The sequence below is a fragment of the Musa acuminata genome, chromosome BXJ1-1 (genome assembly GCF_036884655.1).
Source record: "Musa acuminata AAA Group cultivar baxijiao chromosome BXJ1-1, Cavendish_Baxijiao_AAA, whole genome shotgun sequence".
Classification (NCBI taxonomy): domain Eukaryota; kingdom Viridiplantae; phylum Streptophyta; class Magnoliopsida; order Zingiberales; family Musaceae; genus Musa; species Musa acuminata.
The window spans coordinates 8,306,835-8,333,483 of record NC_088327.1 but is presented as its reverse complement, the minus strand read 5'-3'; the positions used below and the strand labels follow the sequence as shown (position 1 = coordinate 8,333,483).

Sequence of the window (26,649 nt, the reverse complement as noted above, 5' to 3'; positions counted from 1 at the left end):
AATCCTTTCCATTGGCGTTACGGCGGAGCCCGACCGTCCCACCGGCTGCTGGCGTTCTCGCGTCCATCCTTCTTCGCTGCTGGGCCTCCTTCGTCCTCGCCCATCTCATCGGCTAAGCTCTCCGACCAGAAACAGCGGCACTCGGATCCGCTGGAAGCTGTTGATGCTATGAAGATGGCAGCTTTGGAGCCTAGGAAGCCGTCGCCTGAGACTTCCTGAGGCATTGACAGGGTCGAAGGAGCTTGAGTTGGCAGCAGAAGCAGTGAAGAGCATGGCCGGGAACGACTCGATGGAGGAGACATGGAAGGCGATCATGGAGAAGACCTGCCGATGTGGGGAGAAGAAGGCCGAACAAGAACAAGTGCTGCCGGAGACGGTAGTGATTGGCCGTGATGACTGAATCGGCGAGTCGACGAATTCATAAAGATGAACTAAGAGCAGATGCGTCTTCAGAGGCGGATGGGAATGGCCAATGCCGGATTATACTCATCTCTAATAGCTCAGTCCCTATCATTTTCTTTTCTCCTCTTCCTTGGGTTAATTATATTACCAATAGTTAGATATCTCTAATCTCTAAATTTAAAAAAATTATATTAAAATTTTTATAATTATGAAAGTAAAATATTTAATCTTATTTATCCTAATATAGTTAGTTTTACCGATAAAATATATAGCATGTGATAGCACGATAAGAAAACGATGGATAAAAATATAATTTTAATGTTTCAATTATGTTTTTATTTGTTATGTCTTAATTAAAATTTCTTAGTCAATTATTGTGATAGTGGTGGACGCACCGACATATGGCTATTATGGAGGTCGGTGAGAACAACCTGATGGTCACCCTTGTCAATGTTGATTCAAGCATTGACGACTGAGGTCAGGGCGACGATTGTAAAATTGGTGGAGCTTGAGGGACTTATATGACTTCTTGTGGGGAAGAAGAAGAAAGAGGAGGGAGAGCGACGATGAGAGGTGAGACAAAGGGATAAGGAAGAGGACGAGGACGATGGCCGTTCTACATCATCATGTAATTGTGTCGACGCTTTTCTGTATCCACGTCTACGGGAGGTGAGGTAAAGGCCTTACGTCTCGTCAACGTAGATGTAGTGTAGTGTAGCGCCAATGCAGATGTCTCACCTCTTGTCGATGCAATTGTAGAGCGATGCTAGAGGAGGAAGAGGATGAAGAGAAACAAGCAAGAGGGTGTATCGATTGACATCCTCCATTGGTCATACCTCACAATGTTCGGTTGAATGAGACCACAAGAGCTTTGTCGACTACCGCATGAATTGCAACCGGTCGTGTGTCTCTGGCTTCCAATCCGTGCTAATTCCATGGTTGCCTCCTTGTGCTCATCCTTTTTCATCGCCATCACTATGGGTCCACGATGATGGCGACATAATCTTATGGCAGGGTGGTGGTTTTAGGCCAAAGACTCGCGGTCGTGTGTCTCTAGCAGGGGTGGCTACAGGTAGCATGTTGAGGTTGTCATTAATGGCTTGCTCGATGAAGTTGGCATGGTAGATGAGACAAATTACATAGGAGGCGAGCCAAGCATCAATACAGTCCAAGTGAAAGATGTGACTGCAACAAGAGAGGAGATGGAGCTCCTCATTGTCCTCGAATTCGTTGAGGCACACCACACACTCGAGCACCCTTTTCTCCACCTTCTATCCCTTAACCTTAAAGTACACTAGCGTGAGGAATGTCTTGAGGACCTCAAGGCTCAACCCTTGCTCTCGTCAAGAGCGGGCTGTACTGCCCACGGCACGGTAGCGCCATTGTCCGCCACCATCACAACAATCGACTAAGAAGTTCTAATTAGACTATAACAAAAGAAAATATAACTAAACTATTAAAATTATTTTTTTATCTATTGTTTTCATATCATTAGTGCACATGTTATATCTTTTGTTTATAAAACCGACGACATTAGGTAAATGAAGTTAAATGCTTTACTTTATAACTATAGGAATTTTAAAATAAAATTTTGAAGTCTAAGAATCGAGATGCTAAAAAGCCTAACTACAATAGATAATATATAATTAACCCCCTCTTCCTACTCCTTCTCATCATCATCATCATCATCATTATTGTTTAAACGCTTTCTTATCAATTTTAAGATCAGAAATGGAGATTATCTTGTGGAGAAAAATACTTTTTTTTGGCAGCTAAAATTAAAACATCATTGGCCTAAAACTATGTGAGAACGATTGTATATATATTTACCTAAAAAGGGTTTTGAGGGTAAAGGGTGACTAGCATTTAGAAAACCAGCATAGAACTAAATACTTATTAATAATGTTATATAATAAGTCATTATTCATCTTCATCGATTTAAGGCATGAGAGGAATTGTCCATCTCAATATCTGACGCTTATAAAGACATGGTTCTCCGACTTAACAAAGAGTGGAAGTATCACGATGCCGAACTAACATTAGGTCAAATGAGCCCCATTTGTTGAACTGCATAATTATTAACACATGTCATATCCTTCGAGCCCCATTTACCTCCACACAAACAGATCAAACAAGTTACCATAGAAGCCAACTGAGTACTGAACACACAAAGAGCTGCCTTTGTCTATTTTGATTGCCACAACTTTCTCATGTTGCATTCCTGAATCAATAGTTTCCTTTAATAGCTTATTTTGACACGATCCAGTCAGTAATCAAGTAGTTGTACAAATACCAGAACACAGTCATCCATAAATGTGCTTGCATCTCTTATCTTACTTGACATTAATGAGAAGTAGATGCAAGGTGGAGCTGTGGCATTCTCTTCTACTTCAAGATTCCCTTGTACTCAGCTACCAGATGATGTGGGAGGCATCTGATAGGTAGTCGATGAGATGCTCGCTGGGGTTCGCACCGGATAGCCGATATGGGATCCAGCAGGAACAGGAAGATTTACCGGAGTGCCTACTGCAGGCATAAGAGGACCACCAACCACCGGCTGCCCGATGGTAGTTCCAAAGATACCAACTCCAGCTGGGTCGGCAGCTGATTGAAGAGAATGTTTGGCAGACTTCCCTGCAGTTGCCACAGATGCATTTATTTGACCAGTGATTGGCCCTTGAGGAGTCGGTGTGTCTCCGTTGGTCACAGTGGTTATGTCATGGATGCTTGTTCTTCTCCGATCTTTGTTCATCGAGTTCAACCGAATAAAGTACTTCTGTGCATGACTTGCAACTTGTGTAGGTGTCCTTGAGATCACAAAGTTCCGAGATATGCTCCTCCAATCACCTTTTCCGTACTTCTCAAGTCCAAGAAGAAATAATCTGTTAAAAATCAGGCAAGAATGCTAATTTTTATAAGCAGTTGCAGTATGATCTTGATGACAAGAATCACTCTGAGAGAATGTTTACAAAAATATTTGAAGATTAATAGGCAACCCTAGAGGTGAAGAGAGAAGCAACAAAGAAGCTGGACAAAAACAATTTGTTATATTTGATATAAGATTTTAGCAGGAAACAACAAGAGTTCACTCCTCAGGGGACTAATTGATAAAATAATGTTCTAGATTAGAGTGAATTGTGCTGTAAGAGATATGTGGCTAACTACAAGTGACAACCTTTTGCTTTTAGGATCTTAAGATCATTTGGAAGAGCAAGGAGACAGATGGTCTTCATACCGAGAATATCTTATTTGTCTCTCATACATTCTTCCGCCTATGGTTCTTATGTTATCTTAGTCAAGTACTCTAGCCACCATAATCACAATGATCTGAACAATATCTTTAAGATGAAGAAAAGAACTAACTGCAAGACCAAGGCCTGGTTCAACAGTTGCAGATGATCCACCAAAAGCAACTAACATATTTCTTGGTATATCAGACAAAAACTTGAACTATGCATACATATATTTTTGAAAAGAGGTAAAGTCAACAGTGATATAATAACTGATGTTAATGAAGCAATATAATAACCTGACTGGTGGAAATTTAAACCCAACCTATGTCTTTCTCCATGAGAAGAAAGGAAACAGAAAAATGTCATTTCTCTCTTCAGATTCATATTTCCACATTCCAAATTGTCTAAATCTTTCAATCATTAACACTTGGGATCATAGAGTAAGTGACAATTTTTACTTCCCATTTAACATTATGGCTTCAAGGACTGAAAGAAGATGACATCTAAAGTGCAGAGAGGATGATAGCCTTCATACTAACATTGCATCATTTGTCATCTAATCTACTTAAGATGTTAGTTCTGAGTCTTGAACCATCTGCCTACCGCTGGGATAGCTAATTAATATGGAATGACTACTATTCTTTTATTCATCATCTAAAACGTGTTTCCATGAAACAAGATTATATGATCAAGATAGAGAGTGAGCCACAAAGAATGTGAAGAAATTCAACAGGGCAAGATGATTTGAGAAGCAGAAAAAAACCTATTGTTTAGCTTCCATATTAATTATTGTCTGTCCCTACTTAGTCTTAAAAAGAATACACATCTCTATGACAATATCTTGCAAATTCCTAAGTTTAGAGAGGACATATGCATATATAGTTTGCTGGCACCTCTGAGAACAATATATAGGAAGGTCCATTGATGTCCCTTCTTTGTTCTTCAAAATATAAATCTCAACAACTCAAGAAAAAATGTCAGAATCACCCAAGAAAAGGGAAAAAGAAGAAAAGTTAGATAAGAACAATTAGTTTGAAGGAAGCTAGTCTCATTTGTTTTGCCCATTCTCTTGTTGTATAAGGGAAAACATATCCCTTGTTTTTTATATAAAGAAATCAATTTCAACAACTCATGAAAACTTAAGAGTCAGACTTTTGTTAAAGAAGCATGTAAAGGTTTATGAAACAATTGTTTCAAGGTACCTAAACCCAAGGTTCTCAATTTCAATCCGTACCGATGTACTGAGCCCTACTCAGTATGGTACGTATCGAGGTATACCGACAGTAGGGTGTACCGATAGTACGCCCAAAAAGAGCTAAAAAATCTTCAAAAATACCTAGAGATAATAGTCCAAAAATACTGGGGCGTACCAACCGGTACACCTTGGTAATGGTCGAAATCCGAGGCGTACTGACCGGTACACATCGGTAAAGATCAGACGTACCAATCGGTATGCCTCGATAACGGTTGGATTTTGACCATTAGCGCTTGGTATAGACCCCGTATCGCCCGATACGGGGTCAAAACACTAGTATTGCCTGATAGAGGATGGTCCGCATATCAATATCCTCTCAGACCGATATGTACTGCTCGTACAGGGCATTACATATCGAAATTGAGAACCCTACCTGAACTAAAGAACAAGCCTAAATAGTGTTACCTATTTAATGGAAACAACAAAATTGTAAAACAGTGCTAATTAAGAGAAATCTTTGGAAAGAGACGGTAATTCTATTTTTTTTCCTCTTAGAAGCAGCGGCATTTTTAAGTATATGACATATATCCTCCTGGAAAGGTTGTACAATGTGATATTAACCAATTTGAGATGAAAGTTCACATTTTTTAATACCAATCAGTCTGACATCTTGAACAAAAAATGGACAAAGATTTACTTCTGGAGGTAAGAGGACAAGCAGGTATAAAGAACAAATAATTTCAATAAAAATCTTGATCATGTTTGAACAAAAAAAGGTTATTATGGTAAGGTAGAGCAGATAACTTAATACAATCTGGCTCTTGCTGTATCGATGTCAGAAGATGAAATGGCAATGCACTTGATTGATTTGAAGTTAAGGTAAAATAAGTAAACTTCGAATGACAGTGTAAGCTATCTTTTGCTAAATGATTTACCACAGATTGTGATTTATCATTAGAAATGATGCAAAATTTTTCGATGCTATATAAGATATCATAAATCAACTAATAATGAAAAACATATAGTCCAGACCCAGAACATGCATAGAGAAATTCCTCAAAAGAAAACAGGACAAAAACAACATCAATAGAGAAAGGACACATCCAATGCCATATACAAGTCTTCAATTATTTGTTACTCGATCATCACCACTGGCTTCTGATTCATAGATGATAAAGACTAGAAACATACTGCCAAACCACACACCCTTTGTAAGGTAAAAGATGTATCACCATTTTAACAAGTACTAAATCAATATAGTTCTAATGACTACAGGGATTAAATCTGGGAAACTAATGGTAATATAGTTCTAATGACTACAGGGATTAAACCTGGGATACTAATAGGAATATTCTTCTTCATCACATATTGGAGAAACAACTAGGTTATTCCACTCTAGTCTTTTGAACAAGACCAAAAAGAAAATGATGTTCACCACATCAGAAGCATAAAAATACATAGACGAAGACCATATAAACAACCCATTATAATAAATTTCCAAGACAGTTTTCCTAAAGTTCATCAATATTTATATTCTTTAAGTGTATGTATAAATTTTTATGCTAAACCTGTGACTTTCTTAAATAGCACTGATCCATCAGTACCTAAAAATGCTATTCAAGAGGATTTTCTGCATCAACACGATCACATTCATGAATCTAAAAAACCAAAATAGTCCAACATGATACCTATAAAACCCAAGAAAAAAGATGAGTATGGTGGTTCAACCTGTGCTCATCCTCGGTCCATGCTATCCCCTTTCTGCGTTCTTGATCAGATCTCGATGCTTTCCCACCATGGGCAGAATCACCATGAGAGTGGCATCCCTTTTTGCTGCTGCCGCCACCTTCATTGGCCAGGTCACCACCTTCCGAGGAAGATGGGTAGCAAGGCAAGGGCACCCGGCCGGACTCGATGCCATTGACATCCTCCACAAGAAGTTCGTAATGGTGCTTGATGTCCTCAATGGTTTTCCCAGGCACATCCACAGCAATTTTCTCCCACCGGTTGTCGCAATCCTCATGGTGAGTGGCCAGAGCATATTCAAATGCCTTATCCTGCTCCCTAGTCCACGATGGACTGCAGCTTGCTTCTTCCATCACCATCCCCCAAATTTAGCAGCAGATCAAACTTGTTCTTCACCGAAGAAAAGGATTGAAGCAAGCAAAAGAGGTTTCCCAAAACTCCCCAAAACCAGTCAAGTGACTCACAAGTGCAAGACAGGAACCTTCACTGAGTTCACTCAAGTAGCTCTTGGATGCCAAATCTCAGCAACAACAGTTTCTAACTAGATAATTGTAGCTGGAAATCATGCCCAAAATAATTCTACAGAAACATTTCAAGCACGCAGAAGGAAAACACATAAGTGTCAAGGGGAAGCATTGCAAGGAAGGATAACCAATCGATGCAACAATAAGCTGAGATAAATGCACCCAATGACCCTCAATTGGAAAGGCGAAGAGAAGATGAGATTACATCCAGGTTCACTACCCGACATAAAATGGGGGTTCCTGAAATTACCTAGAAGAGATAGGGAAGCCAACACCTGACTAAAAAGGCAACAAGAATGCAGTTGGGGTTTCGGGATTGGGCAATCGAAAGAGACCTGATCAAGCAAATCCAAACACACTGAAAGTGAAAATCTCATAAACTATGCTTTCACGTTTGATTACGCAGTAAAAATCAGGTTTTTACTCACCATCCCAACCAAGAACACCAGAAAAGGCACCCACCTTTTTGTTTCTACTGATCGATCCAGAAGCCGCACTCGCACAACATCATACCAATCGCTCAAGTCCAATTGCCATCGATTATGTCTGCAACAAACGGATTGAAGAAACCATATGAATGAGTACAAGATGTCTCACATCACGTTCGCTGGAATCCAAAACGGCACTGCTGACTTTTCTATCGCTTCTCGAGTGGATAAACATGGTGACCGGGCGTAAAATCGCCGGCCAAAACTTACATTTACGACTTCACAGTGGAATCGAAACCACGTGTATGGAGTTCACGGGAAGAGGAGTAGCTGCACGGGAGAAATCGAAGAAACTGGAAGGAGAAGGATCCTAGGAGACGTGTGAGATCCGAACACCGAGAACCTCCTCTAAACCCTGCGGCGGACTACAAAGCTTTGATTACTATTTTACCGTCAGATATATATAGATATATATATATATATATATATATATATATGTACATATATATGTACATATATATATATATGTATATATATATATATACATATATATATATATATATGTATATGCATATGTATATATATATATAATATTTACCAACTAAAAAATAATAGACGAATTTTCGAAAAAAAAACTCCTGACCTTTTCTTTTGGTCTGAGAACACCTCAACTTCAAAAAAACCAAACAGCACTAATATTTTTTAGAAAAATCACTTGAATTAATTTAAAAATATTAGTATTAAAAATCACTTGAATTCACAAATGATTAACTCGGATAAAAAATTAATTTAACTTAAATCAGTGATTTTATAGTACAATATATATTATTATTTCACCTTTATTCCATCGTTGTTGTTTCATTGTACTCTACATCTTTTAAGCACCTTTAACTGTGTTATTGTATTTAAAGGCGTGTTTTTTCACTGGCGATACTAATTTCTTTAAGCTTCTATTCTATTGTTGTCGTATTGTTCTGTATATTTTTTATTTTTATAAAAATATTTGTTGAAACATATGAACTTTTGGTTTATTGTATAGTTAGGGGTTTAGAGTCGTATCGATGTTTAATATTCTTTCGTTGTCACATTGTTTGTGACAAAGCTTGGAAGGTTTTTTAAGGTATCTCTCCATTTCTAAAAAAATATTTGCTAGAAAAATCTGAACTTTTAAATTATTGTGTAGCAAGTGTTGTAGGGTCACATTGATATTTAATATTCAAAACAGTGTTATGAAAACTTATTGTTTTCCTATCAATATTTTGAGCATTCTGTACAAAAATAAAGTCTATGTGTAGAATAATATATTATTTTTCACCTTATTTATTTAATTTTCAATAATTATAATTCATCAACTGCAATATTTTTTTTTTACATTTGAGCCTCTAAAGAGGTCCATAATATATGTAAAAATTTTGGTTCAGAGAAAAAATATATAATAAATGATGTAATTTTATTGAGAAAAAATTAAAAACAATGTATCAAATAGATGCACAATTTAAAATGATCTCAAATTTTCAGGAAAACTTTGAATAGGATACTTATGGACATATGTTATTGATTTTCTATTTCAGAGATTTTTTGGTATTATTTGTATATTTTCTCTTTTTCCTATTTTTAGAAAAATTATAAGGCACCAATGCAATGTTTTTCATATTTGAGCTTTTAAATAGGTCAACAATATATGTGGAAAATTTGATCTAGGAAATTTTTTTTCTAATAGGTGATGCACTGTTATTGAGGAAAATATAAAAATAGTGCATCACATATATGCATTGTTCAAAATAATCTTAAATTTTTAAGAAAACTTTGAATAGGATACTTAAGGACATATGTCACTGGTTTTTAAATAATCTTATCCTTATTTTATATATTTTAAATAAATTATAATGCATCTATACAATATTTTTTCACATTTGAGTTTCTAAATAGGTTAACATCATATGTAGAAAATTTGGTTTAAATGCCTTGTTTTTGAGGGGAAAAAAAAAACAATGATCACATAGATGCATTGTCAAAATGATTGAAAGTTTTTAGGAAAACTTTGAATTGGACACTTATGGACATATGTTATTACTTTTCTATTTTAGAGATTTTTTTATCATTTGCACAGCATGTTATTTTTTATTTTGTCCTTTTTTTTTATATTTTTAACAAATTATAATTCATCCCTATAATATTTTTTTACATTTCAGCTTCTAAATAGGTTAATAATATATATAATATTTGATATAGAAAAAGAAATTCTAATAGGTGATACACTTTTTTTGAGGAAAAATAAAAAAAACAGTACATCATATAAATGGACTGCTCCAAATGAACAGAGATTTTTAGAAAATCTTAGAATAAGATAGTTATAGCCATATGTCATTGTTTTTTTTTTATTTTAGAGAATTTTCTTGATATTTTTATGGATTTATGATCATTTGTGTTTTATTTTTTTTATATTTGTAATAAATTATAATGCATCTATGTAATACTTTTTTATATTTGAACTTCTAAATAGATCAGCAATATGTGTAGAAAATTTACACTAGACAAAAAAATTCTAATAGGCGATATATTATTCAAAATGATATGAATTTTTTAGAAAAAATTTCCAGACTATTATGGATATATATGGTTTTTCATTTTAGAGTATTATTTTAGATTATTTATTGATATTTGATAATCTAATCAATGTTTTATTTTTTTTCTTATTTTTTATATTTTTAATAAATTATAAAATATATTATATATAATATTTTTCACATTTGAGGTTCTAAATAGGTCAATAATATATGTAAACATTTTGGTTTAGAAAACAAATTTCCTTATAAGTGATGTATTATTTTTGAGAAAATATAAAATAGTGCATCACATAGATGCACTATTCAAAATGATCTGAAATTTTAAGGAAAGCTTTGAATAGGATACTTATGGACATATGGACATATTATGTCTCATCTACCAATTTAAAACAAAAAAATTTAAAATAATATATCAATGAGAACTTTGAAGGATATTCACATGATATCTAAGGAGGTCAACACATGAAGTTTCATGTGTTGGCCAAAGCATTCCTTAGGCTTTGATGGATTTAGACTACATGCATGACCCAACTTTGTTTCAAGTAATAATCTTCTTTCCTTCTCTCTTTTATAATCTTAAAATTCTCATCAACTTCAATGATAATTTTAAGATACATTAGAATATACTATCAATGATCAAATGCAAATAAACTGAGCTAATGGCTAGGCATGTTCAGACCGTGCATGCATATGCTTTAACATGTCTGCATGCAACATCTTCTGATACAAATGACATAAATTGGTAGATGATACAAAGAGAGAAGTCGAGATGTGAGAAGGAAAGGAATCAGAGCTTCAACTTGAACTTGCAGTGGCTTGATCTGAGGCTGATGCTGTTGCTGCTACTCAAGCTGTTCACCACGATGTTGCACCTCACCTTGAATCTCACCTTCGGAAGCTTCAGCCTCCCTAGCTTCACCCTCACCGGCACACTTCCCCTGAAGTCCAGCAGTACCGTCCCCGTTTGCTGCTGCTGCTGCTGCAGCTCCTGCAGCAGCCCGCTGCCCAGCTGCGTCTCCCCCGCGAGCAACAGGCTCACCACCGTCGTGTTCCGGTGGCCCTGGTAGAACACGGGGAAGGCTCCGGTACACAGCCTGGTGCCGTTGTACCACGCACTCAGGTGGCTGCCGTGCCCGTAGTAGATGCCGATCCGCCTGTTGGGGTTCCTCGCGGTGACCGTCAAGTTGAAGGTGGCGCTGATGGTCGTGTCGTCGTCGACGGTGAAGTTGGAGAGGGTGAGACGGTCGACGGAGTACTTGGGGATCTTGGGGCGGAAGACGAGGTACAGGATGCCGACAGTGGCGCCAATGGCTATGATGAGGACGACAAGGGTGAGGACCGTGCAGCACAGGCACCTGCAGCATCGGCTCCTCGAACTCTTTGGCTGCTGTTGGTCGTTCTCACCGCTCTTTGCGGCTTGCGACGGCGACGGAAGTGGAGATTCGACGTCCACCGCAGCCGGGTGGATTCTGTGGGGCTCAGCCATCTCAAGGCCAAGGATGAAGTCGACGGCATGCAATGAGGAGGGGTTATGTAAGCTTGTTTGGCGGCTAAAAGCTTCGTGGGTTTCCAAGCTTGACTTCGCTTCATTCATATGCAATATAAGACTTCGTTATCGTTTCCTTTGGAGGCTTCTCTTCCTCGTTTTCGACTGGTCTGACGATGAGACCTGAGTTGCATCCAGAAGAAAGGAAATCTTTACGAGGATATATTACTATGGATTACGTGACAAACTTGTGTTGCAGATAGCATTTGGTCTTCCTTCGAAGTTTCTCTGATAATTCTTCTTGTTCATGCGTGGAAATTTCTGTTGAAATTTTTACTCATTCGTTGCTTGATAATTTAGGGTGTTTTTTTTTTTTCTGACAAATCAAATTTTCTCGACATATACGTATTATTCACAGACTAAAATGTGGGATGATTGTTAAAACAGGGATGCTTTCATGAAATATAAGTATCCAATAACTATTGGATCTTGACAAAATATTTACCAATCAAGTAAGTTAATACCTTGAATTTTCAACCCTTTGTGAATTTATATTAGACTATTAAATAAATGTATTTAGTATTTCCAATATAAGTATATGATGATGGGTATATTGAGTTACAAAATGAAAAAAATGGTGACATAATAGAGGACTGCTAATAAGATTTATAGATACTTAAGCTTAGAGAAATGAGATAATTAGTATAGGAGAAAATATTATTTAAAATTATAAATAAATATATAAATATCATAAATAATATATCCTAATTATGTGGGATATTAGGTGGCTAATTATAGTTTATCTCAGACTCTATTAATAATGTGATCTTTATACTTTAAAAATTTACATTGAGATTTTTATAATTTTGAAAATGAAATAAGTAACCTCATTTGTTTTAATGTCATCAGCTGCATTGATAGAACACATAACGTTATGTATGACACAATATATTAGATCGGTAAAAAAATAATAAATAAAAAGATAATTTTAATATATCTTTCATTTGTAATGATTTTATCGATAAAAAAGATAATTTTAACATCCCAGAAATGAAACGAATATTGAAATTATTTTAACATCCAAGTGTCAGATATTATATTTTTATTAATATAACTAAATAAGATTATTTATTTTACTTTCAGAATTATAAAAAATTTCAGTATAGAGATCGTAATAATAATAATAATAATATGATATTGTAATTATTAGCTATCGCATATATGCCACATCAATGCGAACAACATATTCATATGTATAGATTAGGATTTGGCATGCGCACATGCACGGCGACAAGGCAGGCTGGTCGCGGGTGGGAGAGTGCGTCGGAAAGTTGGCGACCTCCACAGCGTCACCTGTGCAAATCGAAAGGCAGAGATGCGGTGGCGCTTAACGCGACCTCGTCGCCAGTGGAATTGAAGCAATTTCTTTGACCGGTCGTCTTGAGATGGGCGGCATTTCGCACGGAAGGAACGAGGCGGCATTCATTCAAGGTGTTTGCGCAATTGTCTCAAAGGGGAATTGGTGTACCCTGTGGATCCCCCGTGTCAGCGATCGCTTCACCACCTCCAATGTGCACCAGATCCTGCTTCAGCTGTCCGCCGACACCGGCCTCTCCTGGAATTTCTTCAAGCGGGCGCAGTCTCTTCCCCACTACCACCATTCCCTCCCAACCAACTTCACCATGGTACACCTCCTCACCAGGAGCAGGCGATTCCAAGAAGCGCGGAACTTGCTCCAGAAGTTCGCGTTTAAGGGGTTCCTCTCGTCGCCGACGGTGTTGAGTGCGTTGCTGAGCGATCATGGCGATCAAGACTCGAATTCGCAGATCCTGAGTTGGCTGGTGTTCATCTACTCCCGGTCGAACAAGACGCATGATGCAATCCAGATACTTGAGCTGATGAAATCTCGTGGACTGAGGCTTGATCCACATGCTTGCAGTGCCCTCTTGAGCGCGCTAGCCAAGGCAAGACTGACAGCCACAGCTTGGAATGTATACGACGACATCCTCCGCATGGGGGTTGTTGCCAATGTCCACATTCTCAATGTCATGATCCATGTTTGTTTCAAGTCGGGTGACACTGAGAAGGCTGAGAAGTTGGTCAGTGAGATGGATGGGAAGGTGGTACGTCCTGATTTGTTCACCTACAACACCTTGATCTCATTATATTGCAAGAAGGGCATGCACTATGAGGCTTTGGCTGTTCAGGAGAGAATGGAGAAAGAAGGAATTCATCCCGATATTGTAACTTATAATTCTCTTATCTATGGATTCTGTAAAGACGGTAGAATGAGGGAAGCCTCGAGGCTTTTTAAGGAAATCAAAGGTGCAGCTCCAAACCAAGTGACCTACACTACTCTTATTGATGGCTACTGCAGAGTTAATGACCTCGATGAAGGGCTTAGATTGCGTGAAGAGATGGAGGCAAAAGGACTGTATCCTGGGGTGGCTACATATAATGCAATCATCCGTAAGCTATGTGAAGAAGGCAAAATGAGGGCTGTTAATGATCTCCTGAATGAGATGGATGATCGAAGGGTTCAACCTGATAATGTCACGTGCAACACCTTGATTAATGCATATTGCAAGAGAGGAAATATGGATTTTGCATGGAAGCTTAGGAACAAGATGTTGGAATCAGGGCAAGTGCTAGACCAGTTTACGTACAAGGCCCTAATACATGGATTCTGCAAGGTTCAGGAACTAGACGAGGCTAAGGAAGTCCTCCTAGACATGCTGGATGCAGGTATATCAGACTCCATTGTACATTATCAATTATGATCTATTTAACTCATAAACTGATTACTAATTGGCAGGAGGAAAAAGAAAAGTAATAATAACATGAGCGGTAAAATATGTTTGTTTTGTAAACTCAACCAGATAAGGTTCAAATTGTTTGCAACTCCAGCAGTGCTTACTTAATGGAACAAGACTTGCTGTATAATATTTGATGTTAGTAAGAATCCAAGTAAGATTGAACAAGTGATGTATGTATGATATTTGATGTTTTTGATGTCTATATTGTATTTGGTTTTTGTGATGCTTATACCGGATACACTTTTTATATATAATCAGTAGCATCAGTTATACTTTTCATATTTTTCCTTATCAGATGCCTGGTAAGTATGACATGGTGCATCTCTTGTATTAGGGGGTTTGTTTTTAGATGCATCCTGGCAAATTAAATTAGATTTTACCTAAATCATATTTTAGATGAACCACCTTCCTAGAGTTAGCACAGCACCACTTCGTGAGTAAGAGGTGTATTAACCACTAGGCCAATAGCTGGTTTGTGAGTTAATAGCTTGACTTGCTAGACTGTCAATATCTTCTTTTGGTAATGTAATTGTGCTTCTTGTGTAGCAGTCTGATATTTTTTAACTTTCATCTGCATTCACATTTACTATTTCAGTGCTTTTCACCCTTTGAAGAAAATTTACCTTGGTGCTAGCATCCCTAGTTTAATCCTCTATGATAATTTGCTTGCTGATCCACTACATGCAGGTTTTGCACCAAACTACAGTACCTACTCATGGCTTGTAGATAGTTACTGCAGCCTGAACAATGTGGAGGCCGTGCTAAGCATCCCAGATGAGATAGCACATAGAGGTCTTTCTGTGGATAAGTCGTTATATAGAGCTCTAATAAGAAGGCTATGCAAACGAGGTTTAGTTGATTTTGCACAGAAGGCATTCAACAAAATGCTAGAAAAAGGTTTATTAGGTGATAGTCTTGTGTATGCTAGTCTTGCATATGCTTACTTGAGCACAGGAAAGCGGATCGCAGCTTGTGAGATACTAAATGAAATGGTTAAGAAGCAATTGATAATAACGGCTAAAATTTACAAGTCACTCTGTGCTTCACTTGCAAATGATAGTGGCATTCTAGATTTACTCTGGAGCCATGCCATTGAGAGAGGTCTGATTGCTAGGAATGTCTACAAATTGATGCAAGAAGCCAAGCTAAACTCTCAGAATGATACTTTGAATATGTCAAGTCCATTTTGATGAAAAAAAACACTGTTCATTTCAATTATATGATCTGGTGATATTATTTGGCAAAGTGACAAAAGTCTTCATATTGGGAATGATGCTTCAACAATATGCTGAACAAACAGATGCCAAAATATAGAGGTACATATTCTTTTTTAATTATTAACATTTTGTGTTGTCTCCAGACCACATTTCTGTTTCCCTTTGAGTCTATAGATTTCAGGTTCACAACAACAGGGGAACCTGAAAAGTTACTCCATGGACTGACAGTCGATCAAGTTGAATGTTCACTCAACTTGAGTGAGTCAAAGTTTCCAACGTTTGCCGTCTTGAGTGCTCAAACCATGAATACTCGAGGACATTGAAATAATATGCTATCCATTTGGTGTGCTATATATTATATATATTTTTTAAATATTTGATAAAATGCAGATGATCATCCTGTGTATAAAGCTTATGTGAAATGGTAGCAATTGAATTTTATCTCATTATGCATTGTAACCTATTGGACATTTTGATCAACCTAGACATATGCTAGGTATTGAAGATAGGGCATCCCTTTCAGGCATCATGAGGCCAAGTTAAAAAAGGTAAAATATGTTATTTCGGCTAAAAGAAAGTTTGCCAGATGTACAAAGAAAAAAAGAAAGAAAAAGACAATAATATACACAATCAACATGCCATTTCATAGGGATTTGTCAAAGTGTAGTATGACCAAAATTGTGATGTAATTTCCTTGAATGTCTTGGTTGCATGGATGTACTTTCTTCTTATGATATTTGTTTGCTTCTTTGAATTGAATCTTGTTGAATTTTCACATTGACTGTGCTATAATAATAATAATAATACTAATAATAATAATAATAATAATAATAATTATTATTATTATTATCTCCATTTCCCTATGTATTACTGTTTGCATTAGGCTCACACATTGTGCTCATGAGGAATAAAAGACCTGACTTGTGGTATAAGGATGTTTATGGTCCCAGCTACCTGGACCAAAGTATACTGAACTTCATTTATCATGTTTCCTTTCTTGTGTAAGTTTATTTCCTTTGTAGTTCCATTTTTCAGTTTATCTGAAAACATTTAGGAGACCATTGTGAATGCAATTTGAGATTGCATATTTGTTTTCATGTCTTAAAGGTCCAGTGTAACTATTAGCCCTAGCATTATGAAAAACTTGTTCAATACTCCGTTGTGAGCGAAATAGTAGTCGGAATAATTGTATATGGACCCATAAGCTGAATACAAAGCACAATGTTAGCAGCATAAACAGGATACATACATGGGGCATTAGGGATAAACTACAATTTGTCTTTAAACTTTGGAGCAAAGTTCACTTGGATTCCAAATCAATAGTTGGCATATGACTTTTAAACCTATAATCATTGTAGCTAATCCCAGATACTTTTAGGGCTATCCACTGATTTCAGTCAGTACAAAGTTTTGTCATATTTGTATCCTTCTCCTTGCTGTCTGAACCATTGTATTTGTTAAATTACACTCCATCATAATTGTATGATTAATTAAAATCCTAGAATGGAATTAAAAATACAGGAACAAAACATGCTTGAATTGGCTATTTTATCTGTCTTGAGAGTTTTATGTCATATATTTTTCAGCATAGTTATGAGGAGTTATTTTATGCTCTGATCTCTGTGGAAATTTTTATAACAGGATGTGGTCATCCATAAACTTTTTCTTTTTTCCAGAGTACTTCATATTAACCTCTTTGTCTAGTAATTGGTTTTGAGAGGCTGCACATGACTCATGCATTCTAAATCCTTGATCAACAACTAGTTCTTACTTGAAACAACAATGCAGTAGGAAACAATTTTTTTTCTTTGCTGAATAGTTTTGCCAAGAAGTTACCAACAATTGCCAGTTGATTATTACTATGTGCTTGGATCACTGATCATGGCCTTAATCAGATCTTTGCAAGTTTCTTTTTTTCTCAAAAAAAAAAACCAGAACAAAATATTTTTTTTATTTTTAAGTTTCAGAAAAACAAGAGTGCTGAGAGTTGTGGTGTTAAATTAATGCAAGGTTTTAAATTTTGTGTATCTTGTGTTGATATAAATCATATATTAATGAACTTATAATGTGTAATTAGGTCCTTAAACACTTTATTAATCAATAGCAAAGTACAGGAGCAGTTGCTCCACATCATACCTCACAATTCTCAAACATAATAGATAATGCTTACACACTTGGTATCATCACATAATACTGATCAATCTTTTTATGTAGACTAAGATTCTATGCTGCATGAGCTGCTGCTGCTGCTACTGCTGTCAACAGCAACACCATGCCACCTTATTCATACTAAACCCCCTTCTCCGTCCTTCAGTGTCTCCTCCTCTCTTCTTCCTCGTATGATCTCACGCTCTCACCTCCTGCAGACTATCCCATATCCATGGCTCATCTTGCTGGTGCAGTCGAAGGAAGCAGCAGAAGCGTCGACCACCTCAGGCGCCGCCGGCACCTCCGACGAGAAGATGCAGCGCTTGCAGTCGGTGGCCAGCAGAGAGGAGGTGAAGTAGCGGTCCTCGCCGCCCATGATCGGCATCGGCACCCCCCTCTTCACCGGATTCTGGAAGTTGGGCTGGTAAGTCTGCCCCAGCACGCCCTCCACCCGCTCCGACAGCCCAAAGAACTTGAACTGCACGTCCAAGTGGGCGAAGCAGTCGTCGGCGGGAACGTTGTACTTGTGGATCCTGTCGTCCTCTTTTGTCACGGGGACGACCGTCGCCCTGATCTCGAACGTCCCGGGGAGGACCACGATCACGCTGTTGACGGAGGCGGTGCGCTCCACGAGGAGGTCGCCTGCGGCAGGCGAGGACCAGGAGGAGAGGTGGCCGATGCCCAGGTCGAAGGGCTCGCCGTCGAAGGCGAAGGAGAGGTGGTCGGCGCTGCGGTCCCAGGCGGCAGCGGGGGTGGCGGAGACGGTGACGGTGTGCTTGCCGAAGAGGATGCCGAGGGACTGGATCCACGTGTAGTCGTGTCGGCGGCCGGCGGGGCGGAGGCCGATGAAGCGGGCATTGATTTGGAAGCCGGCGTCGGAGACGAGCGTGAAGTGCTGGTTCGCCTTGCCGCGGAAGTAGAACACGATGCCATCGCCGCCGACGAACCTCGGGTCCTTGCACCCTGAACCAGGCAGGTTGCAGTCCGGCTTCCTGGCTGCATACCCAACGAGAGGAGATCAGGTCAGCATCCAAAGTGGTACAACTATGCATGTAGTGCTAATGCGCTTACTTCCACAGACAGCCTCGCAGGTGGGATTGTTGCAGTCGATGAAGCAAGCCTTCTCATTGGGGTTGGCCGGCCGGAAGGACGGGCACTGATCGGGGCAGGTGATGTTGGCGCCGAAGCAGTCGCTGTTGGGGCTGTTGCAGATGAACTCGTCCGGGGGGAACTTCTTTCCGGCCACTCTCGACGGCGGTTGAGCCGGCGGCGTGGGGTTGCCGTATAGGTCGGCGTGGCCTCGAGCCACGAAAGCCAACAGCAGAGCGAGGAGGAGAGGAGCCGTTGAGCTGCTCATGGTCTCGTGCAGAGCTGCACACGCCACTTGCAGAGAGGAGCTGAGGAGTAACTCGTTCAGGTATCGCCTCCATTTATAGCAAGTGGGCGGGTGAAGAGAACTCGGAAGTCAATGGAGTTAATTGCAGTCGGTGCTTGGTGATTAGTGCTGGGGATATCTTTCTACCTCTAATCATAGTGATTCGAGTGCACTTAATGATCTCACATGCACCGGATGGGATGCTCGTGATAAAGGTCAGCTCTACTGTCGTTAGTGCAGCAATTAAATTCCACCCCTCGAATCTGCCACCATTTAGAGTCACTCTTCATAGAACTTACTTGGCCTACTTGCAATCTTACTGCAGAGTGACCTGAGCACAGTGAGCTTACTGATGCAATGAAGCACATGGTGCATACAGATTTAAGCTAAGGATTGGCTGTATCAGCTGCAATTTCTTCTCCTCTTTGATCAACTCAGGAAGGACTGGTGGTGGACTAAGCATCAGCAAGAACTGAAAGTTTCTCTCTGTCGAGTTGATATCCCATGATAATTCTTGAAGGGCATTTCCTACTCAGAAAGCTTATGATGAGCTTATATTAATGCTGGCTTCAAAGTCTTCGATGTTATATGGAAAGCTGGGGAAGCTTCAGGGACTGAGATAGAAAATAGCTGCTGTGTTAGCTGATGCCTCGTGGGAGCAGACAATGCTTTGGATTCCAGTGCAGAGGAAGTTGGGGGGAAGAGCTCACACAGTGGCCTCAGTTTTCTATTCATTCTCTCTCCATCACGAAGCACTGGACTGATCTGGGGATCTCACCCTCCCTCCGTTCTACAGCTTGACTTTGTTTATTCCCTTCAATGAAGTCAAAAACCTTCCATGAATTTTTACCATTGCTCATGGCTAGCTGGTTATGTGTGCTGTCAGAATAGATTGCCTTTGCTTCTGCATCGAGTGGTAGTGTCTAATTCTCTTCTCCTTTCAGTGGTGATCAGAATGGTCTTTTACCCCCACCATTGCCTTGTTAGTAACTCTGCAGCATCCTACGGTAGATCGGTATCAGAGCAATCAGTACCAAAGGAATTATTCTTCACTGCTGTACGTGGATGGATTGAGTTGACCTGTAGGCATTAGGGACAGGGTTAAGGTTGACAGCTTCTGAAGCCATCAAGAAACCCTCCTTGACAATGTAAGTGGCATCGAGTGTGCATCTGGTGATGCTTTCTTGCAGAAGAAACATCTAACGTTTGGCATCTGTAGTTTCTTCACTGGCCTACTTCTTAGGAAAAGCTCCGAGGTTTTAGTTTTCTTTTTTCCTTCAGATTATGCTATTTTTTTTCTATATTTTCTTTAAGAAAAAAAAAAATCAAAACACCGTTAAAAAAGGGTTCCCTACTAAAATTTAGTTTCTACGGATTTTTTTTTTCTTGAATAGAGTTAGAGTTGTCATCCTTTATTTTGAAATATATAAAAATATTCTTAATTTTCACTCAACAGCACTTAAAAACTCTCAGATAAAATAGTTTATGTTTGTAAAATATTGAATTACTTAAAAACGGAAATGAACTTAAATAGGACTAAAGTATTTTTAATTTAGTAATAACAAAACGATATAACCCTATTCAAAAACACTACAATTGGTTTTATTGGTTCGGTCTATTTAAATTTCGACAGAAAACTCAAAAGCTAAAACTACCTCCTCGCAGTGAGGATATTTTCACCATGTAAAAAAGGAAAACCTCTCTTCTAATATTTTGGAAATAAGAGATGTTATAAAAAAAATCATAAGCTTAAGCTTTCCCAAAAAATTGCCTTTCATATCTTTAGACATAATATAAAGTGAGAGTGGGGGTTAATTATAGATTACCACAGTAGTTAGATCTTAATATTTCGATCTTTAGATTTAAAAATTTATATTAAAATTTTTATAGTTACGAATCCCTATAATTACGAAGGTGAAAAATTTAACTTAATTTATTCTAATATACGAAAATAATAAATAAAAAAATTATAATTTTAATATTTTAATTAATGATGATAAAAAGATGACCCAAAACTATTGTAGGTGAAAAAAAAAAAACGATGATGAAAAGATGAGGACTGGAAGTCGTTTGTTGACCCAAAAATTACCCTTCGGATCCTCCCGACATCTACATCTGTCGACAACCTCGAAGTGGAAGTGGCGTGCACAATGGTATCACAGTTATTGTCATGAATCTTGCACACCGTCTCTTACTCCACGCCAATGCCATTAAGCAAATCGAAGGAGGCAATTAATCCTACCATTTAGTTGACTCAAGAACACATGGATTAATCTAATCTTTCTCCACGTGTTCCCAGTTCAGACTCAGTCATTCCACCTCCCATGTATGTTCTCACGCTTTCTCGTAGCTGGACTTCCCCCTTGTGTGCTTCTTAGCAGAAGAAGAGCCATCACCATGTAAGAAGAGAAGCATAATTGTGAAGGGATCAATCCACAGAGGTTTTATTAGGCTCGCATTAAACGCAACAGTAGTCAAACACAACAATTGAATATTTGAAGCATCATTTAAGGCATCCAAGGCCTAAATTCCTCTTATTTTCACCGTGCATGAATCAACTGGTCACTTGCTGATGAACAGACTGGATGAGAATCCATACCTGAAAACAAAAGGCTAAGATCCAGATCTCCGTTGAGCTGAGAGGATACTGAAAGCTCTGATCTTTACTGGGAAAATCTTGTGAGCAACATTCTCATCTCCAAACAGAAGGTACATTGAGCTTGGATTTATCATCGATGCGGTCATCTCGTGTGAAGAACAAAATAAAGAGGGCATTCGATATTGACTTCTGTGCTATAAGTCACCCTGCTTTTTTATCAAGCTATACAGTATACAAGAAGTCCCGAACTTTTTGTTCCGCTAAGAGACGAGGATATTTACCCAACAGACCCCTCTAATTTCAAGTTCATGAGTGCATTCACCTCAGAGGCAAACTCGAGGGGGAGCTTGTCGAAAACATCCCTGCAGAATCCACCTATCATTGCAGCTACGGCCTTTTCGTGATCAATCCCCCTCTGCTGAAAATAGAAGAGCTGATCTTCGCCTATCTTCGAAGTGCTTGCTTCATGCTCAACACGGGCTGTAGGGTTCTTTACCTGGTCGATGCACAGTCAACTTATCAATATAAGTAATTGACTAAATTTACAGACATGGAAATTGGAAAGTATGTTGTTTAATGATGCATATAATCTGGAAACTGTATATACAACAAAGATGGAAGTAAATCACACAATCAAGAACTATTAAACAGATGCCAATTGGTACAAATAATCTAGCAAGAGTAGGTACAAATAAGAAGGTCGATTCACAATCAAGATTGATCAAACTGATGCCAAATCGATCTACAAATAGAAGCCGTTATCTATTGTCTTTTTTTCCTCAAAGATCAAGTGCAATCAACATTTGCTCTTTAACATAAATGCTAAAGTTATATGCATAAATGCCCATGGATATGTAGAGCTTAATTGTAAAGGTGACAAACATTGCTTACTTAATCTAATCAATTGGCTTAAGAGAAATAGCAAGTAGTCATTAGCTATTTTCCTCAAGGATCAAGTGCAATCCATATTTACTCATCACCAGAAATGCTAAGGATAAAAAGCATAAATGCACATGGATATATAAAACTTAACTGTAAAGTAACAAAATTGAAACTCTTTACTGTTACTATGAGGAACAGCCATATATATATATACATATACATTAATCAAAATTCTAATGAAAAGACAACAGCCTCATAAAAATGCATAGAACACAACCACCTTAATGCAGAATACCAGATGACCTCGATATAACCTAACAGAAAATCTGTTGCGCACTAATCAAAATGACTGTTGTAGCCAATGGGCAATGGAATGAATTTCGTATGTATTAACATTTCCAAAAAATGGTTTTGTCAAAAATCCCATAGGTATTGGGACCGTTAATTAAAGAATACAGATCTCTGTGGAGTATTTGAAATAAAAAAAAAGAACTGGGTAATACTTCCAAAGGATTTGCTAACAAACACATGTTCTACAACTGCTAAGACAGCAGATATATCTAAGGAAAAAATATCCAAAACAATGGTGGCACAAGCATAAATAAGAATTTAGCAGGTTCAGAAGATATTTTGTGTGGTAAAAACCAAACCTAATAAAACCCCATAAAATAATGAAGACAACAAGTCTATAAAAACACGTAATCTCAATCTCTAACCAATTAACATCTGACTATGTTGCTTTGGCCGATCACAAATTCATAATTTAGCATTCAACCAATTCTATTGACCACACTGACCACCAAAAGGTCTAAAGGACAAGTCTCTTGAGAAGCAAATAAAAACATAGTTAGTAGAGCATCAGATTCTATTCACCACTTCTCTTGCTATCTCCTTTCCTGTTGTAATTGGCAGCGAACACAATAATGGCATCTATTTCAAGTCATATACACGAGTGTCTTTTTCTCCTTCATCTTTGTATGGCATGCAAACATGACATCTTTTTGTGTAACTGGTTAATTACTATGATGATGTCTTTATACAATACAATTAATATTATCTTCTGACAAAGTTGCATTTTGATCATTACTTTTCATCCTCTTATATATATATATATATATATATATATATATATATATATATATATATATATATATATATATATATATATATATATATATATATATATATATAATCTTTGATATTTTTAATTTTGTAATTCTTAAAGTTAGATATCTTATTAACTATGCAGTTAAAATCTTTCAGCATATAATATTTCTTTTTTTTAATCATATTTTATTTTTTAAAATTATTTTTAGGTCAATCTTAATCATGCTGATCTGATCCGACCAACCTCGAAAATATTGTCCCTAACTGATATAAGCCTAATCTTATGAACTATGTTCATGATACACACATTTTGCTCCTGCAAACTAACCAAATCAATGAAGATGTGAGAATTAAACACAAAGAATACATATGTATATTTTGATGTCTGCATGTAATTAAGTGCTTACATAATGCTCAATAAAAGAAAATAATAAAAATGCATCACACTAGAAGCACTACCACCATTAAACATTTTTACTTAGAAATAACCTAAGTAAGACATACAGATGTTCTCATCAGCTACTAGCATGAATGTTTTCAATAACCTTAACCAATTGTCTTCTTTAAGTTTTGTGTCAAAATGTGAACAAAAAATTTATAAAAAAAATCAGTTCTTGTTTACTAAACAACCATATCCAATTTCCTTTTTCTGGTTGCATATATTTGTCTATGCACCATAATTTATTGTCATTGACCACACTAAGCAAGTCACTTTAATCAGAACAATTTGGAAAATATAGGCCAGGCTCCACTATTAAAGCAAAATTTCTAAATTGTCGACTTGCAAGCAAACTCACAACTCTCATGTAGATGCAAATCATAAATGCATAACCATAACGGCATTAAACATCAACCAGATAGATCCATTTAAAGTCTATCGCATGCATGTCTGCAGAGTTTAAAGGTATCACCTAATTCTTATCGAAGTTCAAAGAAAGAGATTAGTAACTCCAATTCTTTGAAGGGACCAAAATTGCTTGGCCTTGCAGAAAAATAGGAAACTTGATCCAGCATCTCACATTAAGGAGAAAAATTACAGATCATAATAAATATAAACAAGACATGATAAGCCAATCTATAACGATAAATGGGCAGCTTACCTCTATGTAGGGATATGTGTTTGCAGCAGCTGTGTCACCAATAAGCATAGAATCACATTGTGAAAAGTTACGAGCATTTTCTGCATCAGGCTGGACCTTAACAAGCCCCCGGTAACAATTCCTCGACTTCCCAGCAGATATGCCCTTGGAGACTATTCGACTCCTAGTATTCTTCCCCTGATGAATCATCTTTGTTCCTGTATCTGCTTGCTGAAAATCCTTTGTCAGTGCTACCGAGTAAAACTCACCTACTGTGTCGTCCCCCCTCAGAATTACGCTGGGGTACTTCCATGTTATTGCGGACCCAGTTTCCACCTGTGTCCAAGAAATTTTAGACCCTTTACCTTGACAAAGCCCCCTCTTTGTAACAAAATTGTAGATCCCACCGATGCCTTGCTCATTCCCAGCATACCAGTTCTGCACAGTGGAGTACTTGATCTCGGCCCCCTCATGACAGTAAAGCTCCACCACCGCAGCATGTAGCTGGTTCTTATCATAGGAAGGCGCCGTGCAGCCTTCCAAGTAGCTCACATAGCTCCGTTCATCAGCGATGATCAGAGTCCTCTCGAACTGTCCAGTCTCCCGGTCGTTAATACGGAAGTAGGTGGAAATTTCCATAGGGCTCACAGTGTCCTTGGGGATGTAGCAGAAGGAACCGTCACTGAAGACAGCAGAATTGAGGGCGGCATAGTAGTTATCCCCCGGAGGGACGACCTCGCCCAGGTAACGACGGACGAGGTCTGGGTACTCCCTGATTGCCTCAGAGATGGAGCAAAATACGACGCCTTTCTCAGCGAGGGCGGCACGGTGTGTGGTGGCGATGGAGGTGGAGTCGATGACGGCGTCAACTGCGACGTTGGCGAGGCGCTTCTGCTCGTTGAGGGGGATGCCGAGGCGGTCAAAGGTCTCGAGGAGCTTCGGGTCGACCTCGTCGAGACTACCAAGCTTGGGCTTCCGCTTGGGCTCGGAGTAGTAGCAGATGGACTGGAGGTCGATGGGTGGGTAGCGGTTGTCCGACCACTGCGGCTCGCGCATGGCCTGGAAGCGGCGGAAGGCGCGGAGGCGGAACTGGAGCATCCAGTCAGGCTCGCCCTTCTTGGCGGAGATTAGGCGTACGGTGCCCTCATCAAGGCCCTTGGGGATCGAGACAGACTCGATGTCAGAAACAAAGCCCCACTGTGAGTAGTCCCGCTTCAAGAACCGCTCGATGGGGTCGCCGTCCTCCTTGCCACCACCGTCGTTGGGGGAGCGGCTGGGTTTGCGGTCGGTTTGCACGGCGCGTATCGGATCCGAGCGAGGACTCCTTTGGGGGGGTGGGACTGGGATTAGGGTTCTTGAATTGGGGAAGAAGCTGATGCGACGAAACCCTAGGCGTAGATCCGAGGGATTTGTATGTTTGTATCGGGGTGGGGTTTGGAGAGGGGAGAGGGGGGAGAAGAGGGACGTGGAGGATGATGAGGTGGTGGAGGAAGCCATTGAGGAGAGAGGAAACAGCCGATGCGCGAAGAGAGGCCGGTCTGGGGAATAAGAAGAAGAAGAGGAAGAAGAGGGCGTGTGGAGGGGATGCGACGGAAGGCACACCCCTGCGAGGTCCGCTCGAATGCTGCCACGTGGTTAGCTCCAGTGGATTGGGTCGGTCACGCCGGCACGAATTAGTGGTCAATGGCTAGATCGAATCCGACCAAATCCGAGTCGAATCCGAACATATCCTAATCGTCCAAATCCGAATCCAATAGTAACTCTCATTCACGTGCATTTCACGTGCAAAGTTCTCTCTCACGTTATATAGATGAAACTAAACCTGAATCATCAATCACCCGTACC

At 38.8% G+C, this 26,649-nt stretch overlaps 5 protein-coding genes across 9 annotated transcripts; 1 reads left to right on the top strand and 4 right to left on the bottom strand.

Moving 5' to 3' along the window:
* Nucleotides 1–2,562: 2,562 nt before the first annotated feature.
* LOC135650388 (transcription factor SRM1-like) lies at nt 2,563–7,942 on the bottom strand. Of its 5 annotated transcripts, none has more exons than XM_065169871.1 (5): nt 7,799–7,942; nt 7,529–7,646; nt 7,351–7,435; nt 6,559–7,155; nt 2,563–3,284 (listed from the first exon to the last, which is right to left on the bottom strand). In XM_065169871.1, the coding sequence occupies exons 4-5, from the start codon at nt 6,933–6,935 to the stop codon at nt 2,810–2,812; spliced, it is 852 nt and encodes a 283-aa protein (XP_065025943.1). In that variant the 5' UTR covers nt 6,936–7,155; nt 7,351–7,435; nt 7,529–7,646; nt 7,799–7,942; the 3' UTR covers nt 2,563–2,809. The 5 variants fall into 5 exon arrangements, with proteins under 5 accessions (XP_065025943.1, XP_065025999.1, XP_065025761.1 ...); XM_065169927.1 differs by having other exon boundaries at nt 7,563–7,646; XM_065169689.1 differs by having other exon boundaries at nt 6,559–7,435.
* A 2,700-nt stretch (nt 7,943–10,642) lies between these two features.
* On the bottom strand, nt 10,643–11,590 carry LOC103989103 (NDR1/HIN1-like protein 6). Its single transcript, XM_009407864.3, has one exon. The coding sequence runs from the start codon at nt 11,579–11,581 to the stop codon at nt 10,883–10,885; it is 699 nt and encodes a 232-aa protein (XP_009406139.3). The 5' UTR covers nt 11,582–11,590; the 3' UTR covers nt 10,643–10,882.
* A 1,262-nt stretch (nt 11,591–12,852) lies between these two features.
* LOC135650247 (pentatricopeptide repeat-containing protein At5g38730-like) lies at nt 12,853–20,064 on the top strand. Its single transcript, XM_065169542.1, has 3 exons — nt 12,853–14,326; nt 15,085–19,352; nt 19,463–20,064. The coding sequence occupies exons 1-2, from the start codon at nt 13,027–13,029 to the stop codon at nt 15,585–15,587; spliced, it is 1,803 nt and encodes a 600-aa protein (XP_065025614.1). The 5' UTR covers nt 12,853–13,026; the 3' UTR covers nt 15,588–19,352; nt 19,463–20,064.
* Nucleotides 17,688–19,119, bottom strand: LOC135650317 (uncharacterized). The gene is made up of 2 exons (XM_065169590.1): nt 18,834–19,119; nt 17,688–18,758 (listed from the first exon to the last, which is right to left on the bottom strand). Exons 1-2 carry the CDS (start codon nt 19,117–19,119, stop codon nt 17,968–17,970), a joined length of 1,077 nt encoding a protein of 358 aa, XP_065025662.1. The 3' UTR covers nt 17,688–17,967.
* Nucleotides 20,065–21,782: 1,718 nt separating the features above from the next.
* LOC103982970 (iron-sulfur cluster assembly SufBD family protein ycf24) lies at nt 21,783–26,367 on the bottom strand. Its single transcript, XM_009400083.3, has 2 exons — nt 24,826–26,367; nt 21,783–22,232 (listed from the first exon to the last, which is right to left on the bottom strand). Exons 1-2 carry the CDS (start codon nt 26,299–26,301, stop codon nt 22,014–22,016), a joined length of 1,695 nt encoding a protein of 564 aa, XP_009398358.2. The 5' UTR covers nt 26,302–26,367; the 3' UTR covers nt 21,783–22,013.
* Nucleotides 26,368–26,649: the final 282 nt, after the last annotated feature.